Here is a 10,177-nt window from a genome sequence, read left to right as displayed (position 1 = left end):
AAAGACCTGGCCACTCTTCCTGCTTTCTGTCTCGGAGTCTTGGCAAACAATGTGCATGGAGCAGTTCTTCCCATGTCTGATCCTGCATTGACTTCAATATGAATATGAATTCACCTTCATATACCAGGTCTCGGTTCAGACTCCAGCTTATCAAGGAAAGCTTCCTTGATTAAAAGGATGTTGGCACTATTCTAATTTTGAATATTTTTAAAAAAATTTATTTTCTGCGAATGTTGTTTCATCTATGTACCTTGTGCATGCAATACCTGCAGAGGCCAGAAGAGGGCAATGAATTCCGTGAAATTAGAGTGGACATGTGCCCTCCTTGTTGTGGGTGCTTGGAATGGAACCCAGGTCCTCTGGAAGAGCAGCCACTGCTCTTAACAGCTGAGATACCTCTCCAGCCCTAACACCTCCTATTTCTATCTCTCTGCACTCTTCTCTCTTGACACATTTCATTGATGTATTTTCGCGACTGTCTTGACTGCTTAATGCCTCCCCCCTCCACAAGACTATAAGCTCAACAAAAGCAGGGTCTCTGACTCATTTGCTTCACCTTGAATCCCTGGATCTACACCTGTTTGTCGTTTTGTTTTGAGATAGCATCTCAGCAGCCTAAGCTGGTCTTGACCTCAATATGTGGCCGAGAATGATCCTGACCTCTTGATGCTTCTGCTTCTACCACCTGAGTGCTAGGATTACAGATAAGTGCTACCTCACCCTGTTTATGGGGTGTTGGGGATCAATCTCAGGGTCCTGTGCATACTAGGCAAGTACCCTACCCTTGAGATCCCTTGAGTCCCTAGATCTAGGAACAGAGATAGGAAGGTCAGCCACTGTTTGATCGACGTAATAGGATGGGAGTGGGATGGAAATACAGCTGTCAACACTATTCCTGTTGGCGCACGTGTGCCGGAAAGTCGGAAGGGGCTGGTGTGTGAGAGACAGGAAACCGAGAGGGAAAGAAAGCACGGCCCTTCCAGCAGCAGACCCGGGTGACTGCACAGTAGCAACACCACTGCCTGGAGCCTACGGGTTTTTAAAAATATAAAATGGAGGCAATACACACTTTGGGGTGCTTATGAAAATAGAGTCGTCCTGGGAAGTGTCTGGTGCACACGAAACACCGTGGTGTATCCGTTTCCTCCAGGATTGAAACATTTCATCCTGCAGGAAGCTCCTGAAGCAGAAGGTAAACAACTCACAACATTTTCAAGAAGATCCTGAAACAGGATTCACTAGGCCCCTCCCTAGCAGAGCAAACATACACGCGGAGGGTCCCTCTCCATCTAAGAGAAGCTGTCAGGACCAGAGGAGCTAAGCTGCAAAGTAGTGTCAGCCCAGACACGCTGCAAACACTCAAGGCCAGACCAGCTGTCTGGGAGAAGCAGAAACCGCCCAGCTGCCAGGAAGAGATTTAGGCCTGAGTCACCTGGAAAGGACCCTCTCCGACATGCTGAGCAGCCTGCAGGCTGTGCACTGTGCTTCATGTTCTCAGCTTTGTGAGCTGCCACCCATGCTGGGGTGGACCTTGGTGATGCAGCTGCCTTGAGCCATTTGTGCTCCTGCAAGTGACCCCTCACCCGTACTCCTATTGGTGACCCAGTAAAACGCACTGGTTCACCCAGGTGGACTTTGGTGGCATCTGTACCTTGATTTGTCATGGGGTCCTTCTCTGAGATGAGGAGGCATGTGTGCTGCATCTCCCCAGAAGAAGTTTTGTCCCGTGACCCAAGGCAGAGGCAGTCCCCCACCACCGGGGGCAGTTTCCCACCACCTAAGCAAGCACCTGCAGCCTGGAGATTGCTCAGCTCCGGAAAGAGGCCAGCACCAACGTGGCCAGCATTAGTTAGCCCAGCTGGCATTCAGGCAAGCAGGAATCCGGGGCCATGCACACTGTCCAGCACTCACCTTCAGGATCTTGATCTGGGTGGGGTCCGTGGACCTAATGTAGAAGCTCTTCAGGTAGGGCTCAAACATACCCTGGCAAAAGAGAGCATTCCTGGAAATCACCACAGCCCTAGCTTTGCCTCTTCCAGACACTCCTGCCCCTCCCAGCACAGGCCCCGTGTCCCTTAAAACCTCAAAATGCTCATCCTTGCCCCCCACGTCCTCCGTCCACCTTATCTCTGACTTATTTTTTCTCACTGGGCACCCGCCTCCCCGTCGCCCCTTCAGGGTCTAAATCCTGCTCCTGGTTTGCTTTTGAAAACCTATACCCTGCACACAGGGTTAATCCCCCTATCTTTATCTACAACCCTCTTCATCCCCACCCCAATTCCCTTGTCCTCCACGCTCCCACCCTCTGTCCGAACTGCTCCCACAGAGCCCACAGGCTCCCAAGCGGGTCTTGAAAGCATGCTCACCCTGCGCTTGATGGACATGGTGGCCACATTCTGGAGCACTACGTACTGCACCTCGCTGTGGAGAGGATGGGTCAGAGGGTTCTGAACCCCTCAGTTGGGGGAGGGGCGGTGGGTCGGGGAAGCCGGGTTGGCCAAAGAGTTGGGAGGAATGAACTGGGGTGGGGGGTGGGGGGTGGGGGGTGGGGCGTGGGCTCGGGCAGCAGAGGGGCGGGGCTTCCCGCACCTGTGGCTGCGCAGCAGGCGTACCAGCGCCTTGGCGATGACGCCCACCTCCGCCTTGGGCGCCAGGTGGAAGTAAAGCTGAGCCACGGCCATGACCACTGCGGCGCTGCGGCTCTGTAGCAGCGGCTTCGTGTTGCGCAGCAGCAACCGGTGATCTGGATCCATAACATATGGCTTGCGAGCAGGCAGCGCGGCGGTGGCTGCCTCCTCCGATCCAGGGCCTTTGGCCTCGTCCTCCTCGGAGCCATAGAAGGCCTTCTCGGGGTTCTCCTCTAGCAAGGACTCCTGCAAGGAACACGGCTGGGTCTGTGGGCGCCTTCCCGGGGTGACTTCCCTCTCCTCGGCTGGACTGGATCCTAGAACTCACGTTCTGCGTGGGGCTCAAGAACTGTGTGCGCGCATAGCGCGTGAGCATGCTGATGATCACGACTTGGCCCCACTCCTCCACGTCAATGAGTAGGTTGCAGAGCTTCCGGTAGTTTTTGTGAATCAGGTCAATACGCTCGGGACAAACCTCCTCAAAGGCCATCACTACACTGCCCGCCACCAGCTGGGGAAGCAAGGTAAGAGGTTGTGAATGGGTAAAGCAGAGGAACTTGAACCAGCTTCTGTCCGGTCTTCCCATAATGCACTCACCGTGGTCTTGTCTGCCAGAAGCTTCTCAATGACTTCTATCAGCTGGTCCTTCTGATCAGAGTCCAAACTGGGGGCGAAACAGTTGCAGGGAAGGTGTCCCTTCCTGTCCCCAGGCTTCCCAACAGGGTCCCCAGCCAGGCAATTCTCGCGCACACAGGCCCACTCATCAAGAGACGTGAGCCCCCACCTTCGCCCTGTGTTTGTCGGATCCCTAAACTGTCTAACTGCAGCCGAGTAGCAGCCTGCATGATCACGGTAAGGTCATGGGTGAGCTTGGGGGCTTAGGAACCGAGGGCACTGGAGGAGGAAGGGCAGAGGCGGGCAGACCTGTAAAGTTTGGGGATGGCATGAGCAGCTGTTTTCCGAACGTAGGGCGACATGTCCGAGGCGGCTTCCTTGATGGCGAGCATCATGATGGGCACGATGATGGGCACACGGATGCTAGAGAGGACACGGAGGGCACTGGCACGGATCAGCTGGTTGGGATCCTAAGGACAGAAGCGGAAACAAAGGCCTGAGAGGGCATTAGATCCCCTAATGGGAAGACAAGACACTATTCCTGCCTACTACCAGATTTTGTATTCCTGCAGGCTGGCGGGGGTGGGGGGGGGGGAGATGCCAACTTGTGTTAGGAACCTTGGTGTCCTGAAACAGACTCCTCTGAGATTGAAACATTCCATCCTGCAGAGACGTTCCATATATTCAAGAAGCCCCTAAAACTGACCAGATTCTCTACCCGAGTAAACAGTACAAGCTGAGAGCCGGCTCAGTCTAAGAGAAGCTGCCAGGGTCATGGGAGCTAAGCTGCAAAGTAGAGTGTCAGCCAAGACAAGCTGCCCGGGAGAAGCAGAAACCGCCCAGCTGCCTGGAAGACGTTTAGACCAGAGTCACTTGGAAAGGACGCTCTGGCACCTGCTGAGCGGCCTGCAGGGCTGTGCAGTGTGCTCCAGGCTCCCAGCTTTGGGAGCTGTCACCCATGCTGGGGTCCTTGGTGATGCAGCTGACTTGAGTCATTTGTGCTCCTGGAAGTGACCCCTCACCCATACTCTTGTAGGTGACCCAGTAAAACTCACTGGTTCACACAGTTGGACTTTGGTGTTCATACTTTGGTTGTTTGTGGACTCCCTTCCTGGGATGAGCAGGTGTGTGTATGTGTGTGTTGCCTCTCACCAGGAAAAGTTTTGGCAAACAAAACTTGGGCGGCGGGGGGGGGGGCACCTCTTGGCTCTGGGCGCTAAACCCTGACACAGAGCAACTTGGTTTGGGAAAGGGTAGAACATTTCAGCACTCTTTCTCAGGAGTCAGCATCTGTCTACACCCGCAGTGCCTGCCAGGAAATGCAGTCTGCTGGTCCCACCGTTCACCTGGCCACGCCTCTCGACCTGGAGCCTATCAACAGTCGCTCCTCTTCTCCAATATGTAAAACCCATGTATAGGCTTCTGCTCAGATGATCCCATGCAGGTCTGCTACCAGCATACACTCTCCTGCTCCAATCTCAGAGCTTAGCGCTATCTTCCCACAGGGGCATAAACCAGTGGTTCTCAACCTGTGGGTCACAACCACTTTGGGGTGATGTGTGACTCAGATATCCTGCAGAGCAGATGTTTACATCATGATTCCTAACAGTAGCCAAGTTACAGTTATGCAGTAGCAATGGAGATAATGTTATGGTTGGAGTCACCACCACATGAGGAACCATGTTAAAGGGGTCACAGCAATAGGAAGGTTGAGAGCCACGCTGTAAACAGACACCAACCCTGCAGGAAGGTAGACAACAACAGTAAAGGAAGACAGATGTCACCCTGATTGCACAGCTGGAGAGCCGCAAAATCAGGTGTGGAAATGATGGGAATGCCTGCCAAAATTTTGGAATTGAGTTTTTGTGGTGTGGTTTAAAAGCATTGATTTAGAAAGCAGGAGCCTGTATTTTCTTAGACACATTGTATCACATCAGCCATTCCAACCTGGCCTGCTGATGACCCCGGCTGAGACTCCTAGGATACATAGCCTGAACCGACATCTCCTGTGACCAGATGGGTGCCTAGCCCGGTTGTCATCAGAGATGCTGCATCCAGCGACTGATGAAAACAGATGCAGACCCCACAGCCCAACACTAGGTAGAGTTCAGGGGATCCTGTAGAAGAGGGGGAGGAAGGATTGTAGGAGCAGGGGGTGTGGGATGGGGTGGGATGGTGTCAAGGACACCATAAGAAAACTCACAGAATCAACTAACCTGGGTTCACAGGTGCCAGAGACTGAACTGACAACCAGGGAACCTACATGGGACTGACCTAGGCACTCTGCATGTATGTAACAGTAGTGTAACTTGGTTCTCTTGTGGGATTCCTAACAGTGGGGGCAGGGGCTGTCTCTGATTCTTGGCTTTTGGGACCCTGTTCCTCATACTGGGTTGCCTTGCCCAGCCTTATATATGAGTCTTACTACAAGTTGATACACCATATTTTATTAATATTCATGGGAGGCCTGCCCTTTTCTGAATAGAAATGGAGGGGTGAATGGGGGGGGGACAGAAGGGGAGCTTTGGAGGAGAGGGACTGGGAGGAGAGGACGGAGGGGGAAGCTGCAGCCAGGATATAAAATAAGTGAATAAATAAATTTAGTTTTTAAGAAACTGGCCTGCTTTATTTTACCATTTTTCTTTTGAAAACAATCATAGGGACAAAAAACCCAACTGTTTTCAATTTGGAGGAGAAAATTAAACTGGTAGGTATTAACACTGTGACTCTTGATTTCAGCAAGGCATTCTGGGAGTCTCAACATTTCCTACATTGCCACCCTTGATGCAGGCCTTTGGGTTCACATAATCATGTGAGCATTTTAGGAGCAGAATTTGGGCCTGTTTTATCTCTGTCATCATAGTCACATGAAGGTGTGTTAAAGTTTTTTACACATGAGTTACATAAAGTTTTAACACGTGAAGGGTGTTAAAGTTTTCTCTCCTTGCTTTCAGGATCTTCCAAAGTAAGACAGAAAAATACAGGGTGACTATACAGTTCTATGCATCCACAATTTAATAAAACCTAGCTAGGAAAGATTTATTAACAAACCGTTGATATCCTGGAAACAATATATGCCACACACTCCAAGCTGATGCCCTGGCTCAAATAAACTCAGTTTTAATACAAAGGAAGATACGGAGGAAGACACAAAGTTAAGGGACAAAATTAAAATTCAGAGCTTTGCACTGGGTGTGGTGGTATGTGCATGAAGTCCCAATTACCAGAGAAGCAGAGGCAGGACTGAATGTTTGAGGCCACCCTGGGAAACTTAGCAAAACTGTGTCCTAAAGTAAACAAAAATAAAAAGCCCATGAGCCCAATGTGATTGCACACATCTAGAGCCTGAACACTCGGGAGACTGAAGAAGAACTGAGAGTTCCAGGCTAGCCTGTACTGCAGAGCAAGTTCAAGCAAGGCTGTTTCAAAACACCAAAAGGAGCTGGGTGGTGGTGTTGCATGCCTTTAATCCCAGCACTCGGGAGGCAGAGGCAGGCGGATCTCTATGAGTTCGAGGCCAGCCTGGTCTACAAGAGCTAGTTCCAGGACAGGCTCTAAAGCTACAGAGAAACCCTGTCTCGAAAAACAAACAAACAAACAAAAATTGAAAGGAAAAGGGTGGTGTGTGTGTGTGTGTGTGTGTGTGTGCGCGCGCGCGCGTGCACGCGCGCACTGAGGATGTAGCACACTGGCAGAATGCTTGTCTAGGAAGTAGGAGAGCCTAGGTTCAAGTCCAGCAGGGCACTGGATCCTGGATTAGAGATTCTGTGAAACTAAACAAAACGTAGTATTTCACAGGCGATCCCAGGGGGCACCCACAGAGACAGAAGGACAGAAGAAGTCTAGATTATCTGTTTGCCACCCACAGGGTTGACAGAGAAGTGCTGAACAGAAAAAGAAAAGAAAAACAAACAGAAACATGGCTTCAGGTTAGCTGAAAGAAAGAGAACCCGGGCATACACAATAGCTGAAGACAGACCCAAACCCAGTAATCAAAACAAGAAAACTCTGTTTATATTATGAGACCATTTTAAAAAAACAGTATTTCATCATTTAGGAATGCATAACTGAGCAATAAAAGAGTAAACACATGGGCTAGTGAGAGGGCTCAGGGGATTAAAGCACTTGCCACCAAACACTTGAGTTCCATCCCTGGGAACCACATGGTGGAAAGAGATCAGCCGACCTCCACACGTACTTGCACACACACAAAAATCAATAAAGAAATATGATTTTTAAAAACAATACTCATATACTTGTGAAAAAGTATGGTAGATACACAGGAGGCTTTGGCTGTGTGATCAACAGCGCTTGTACTGGTGTAGCATGACATTAATTAGGTTTTCTATGAACATAGGATATTCCTTTGTGTTCTGGTGACTGAACCCAGCGTCTTGATTATACTTCAAACCCATTTTTTTTAAATTATAGTTATAAGCCAGGCAGTGGTGGTACATGCCTTAAATCCCAGCACTCAAGAGGCAGAGGCTGGCAGATCTCTGTGAGTTCGAGGCCAGCCTGGTCTACAAAGTTCCAGGACAGCCAGAACGGTTTCACAGACAAACCCTGTCTTGAAAATCAACAAACAACAACAAAAAAGAATTATAGCTATAGAAGTTTCAATATAATATAATGGTTAAGAAACAAACATGAGAGCCATTGTAATTGTCTTAAGATAGGGTAAGAGGTGGGGCATATGACTTTACGAAGGAGTGTGGTCCCAATTACTGGCGATGTGTTGGAGACGTTCAACAGCAAAGACTGCTAGGCACAGACCTCAGGACGGTTCTACTAGCTGCCTATGTTTTAAAATAAATATTTATTGGAATATAACCATGTCCATTTTTAACACAAAATCCATTAATCACATGGTTGAAACACAAGAGCCTACAAGCCCTAAATACTATATGAACATTTTACAGTTTGCTGACAACTGTTCTAGACTTTTGTGTTTTTGCTTTTTTGATTTTTGCATTGATTTGGGCCAAATGAGTCCAGGTTTTCTTTTTCTTTCTTTTCTTTATTTAACTTTATCTTATGTGCATTGGTATTTTCCCTGGGTGTTGGGTCCCCCTGGAACTGGAATTACAGTTATGACCTGTCATGTGGGTGCTGGAAATTAAACTCAGGACCTCTGAGCCACCTTTCCAGACCTTAAAGATTTATTTATTTATTATATACAGTGTTCTATCTGCATGTATGCCTGTAGGCCAGAAGAGGGCGCCAGATCTCATTACGGATGGTTGTGAACCACCATGTAGTTGCTGGGAATTGAATTCAGGATCTTTGGAAGAGCAGTCAGTGCTCTTAACTGCTGAACCATCTCTCCAGTCCTAAGCCCAGGTTTTCTTAAGGGGTGGGGGTAGGGATAGATTGTAGAGAACAAGAAAATCAAAATCTGTGCTACAATTTTAGACTAGCGTTTATAAAATAATCAAACCTTGATCCAAACAAAAGTTTACTTGCCAGTCTGAGATGGAGCCCATACTTGTGACTTGTAGGACCCGTCTAGTATTTGTATGACATAAAGACACTCAAACTAGGCCAGGTGCCAGTGGTGGACACCTTTAATCCCAGCTCTTGGGAGGCCGAGGCAGGTGGATGTTTGTGAGTTCGAAGCCAATCTGATCCAGTTCTGGGACAACCAGGGCTACACAGAGGAACCCTGTCTTGAAAAAACAACAACAAAAGAACCCCCCAAAACAGTAAAGAAGACGCTCAAGCTACTTACTAGTTAACATATATACGAGTATCCATGCTTCCTCCCCTGTCCTAAGGACAGACTGTCACCCCTTCTATGAGCCCAGCAGACTAAACCAGAGCTGAGCCCCAGAGGACATCAACCAGTTCTCAGCCTGCCCAGGGACCTCCAGAATTGCCGGACTATGAAAGGATGAGTTGTGCTTCTAAAACCCTCTCGCAGAAATCTGAACTGAGTGTGGAGAGAGAAAGGGCAGTAGAAGTCATAACCAGACTTTCTTTACAAAGAAAGTCTGATGGAGAGAGGAAGCTGCCTGCATGCTCTCTGGGGGAATCTTAAACTAACCAGCAAAGCACCAAGAGAGACTTTCGCATGAACTCATGAGTTCAAATCTACACTCTGTACAGAAGGAAAAGGTGGTGGTGGGGGGATATTCACAGCTTAAATAGTGAGGGTGTTTGCCTTGTCTTAGAGGACTTGACTCTTCCACTGACCCTCCATTTAGGTGATTTCAGTTTCTGTCTGGCTCAGATGTCATTCTGCAGGAATAGATGTGATCTGGTATTTAAGGGGTGATTGGTTTTCCAATACTCTGCATCTGAGACACAACAGTGACCCCTGTGCTGAACAGAAGAAAGAGTGATTTCGCCCAGCTCTAGAATCACCAGCTGTACAGAACGCACAGAGGATGGGATCCCCAGGGTCCCTTCTGGCAGGTGCTTCTGGTCCTCTGCATTGGCCTTAGCAGCCAGCCTCCCAGGGGGAGAGCAATCTCCTACAAGGGAAACTCGGTCTTCTTCTCACTGCCCCTCAGCCAAACCTCTGTCCTACCTCACAGTTTGAGGGTAAAAAGGTTCCTCATGGCATTGGTCTTTACAGACACCAGAATCAGGAGGCTCTACTGCCCAGGGTGAGAGTTCCTGCCATCAGAATTCTTCCTGACAGACTGCCATGTGTCTGACGTGAGTCACTATTCATGTCCCTCTATCGGCAGAGGTAAGGACCGAGAGTCTCCACTGTCAGGGGCTCAAGTGATTCAAACTGAAGGCAGCCTGCTGTTAAAAAATAAACCCACTAAAACTTCAGTTGAGATGTTACCTCTACCCAGAGGTATTAAGGCCAACTTTGGCTAGGGGGGACCTTTATGAAGTGGCTGTGCCTGGAGGGCTCTGAATAAATGGCTTAAGAATGGCTCCGTCTCTTGTATGTGTCCCTCTCACCATGTGATACATAC

The 10,177-nt window shown here is 49.1% G+C and overlaps 1 protein-coding gene across 2 annotated transcripts in view; it reads right to left on the bottom strand.

Moving 5' to 3' along the window:
• The window catches only part of Ap3b2 (adaptor related protein complex 3 subunit beta 2), a 36,364-nt gene that overhangs the window by 14,496 nt on the left and 11,691 nt on the right, over window positions 1-10,177 (bottom strand). For both annotated transcript variants that reach the window (XM_087901251.1, XM_087901250.1), the window contains exons 5-10: window positions 3,552-3,712; window positions 3,225-3,291; window positions 2,956-3,138; window positions 2,590-2,873; window positions 2,367-2,421; window positions 1,912-1,983 (exon numbers count right to left, since the gene is read on the bottom strand). In XM_087901251.1, the coding sequence (XP_087757377.1) occupies window positions 1,912-1,983; window positions 2,367-2,421; window positions 2,590-2,873; window positions 2,956-3,138; window positions 3,225-3,291; window positions 3,552-3,712 (822 nt within the window). The remainder of the gene's footprint in view (window positions 1-1,911; window positions 1,984-2,366; window positions 2,422-2,589; window positions 2,874-2,955; window positions 3,139-3,224; window positions 3,292-3,551; window positions 3,713-10,177) is intronic.

The sequence above is a fragment of the Myodes glareolus genome, chromosome 24 (genome assembly GCF_982192425.1).
Source record: "Myodes glareolus chromosome 24, mMyoGla1.1, whole genome shotgun sequence".
NCBI classification, from domain to species: Eukaryota; Metazoa; Chordata; class Mammalia; order Rodentia; family Cricetidae; genus Myodes; species Myodes glareolus.
The sequence above is the reverse complement of the archived record's forward strand: the minus strand, read 5'-3'. Positions and strand labels throughout refer to the sequence as shown.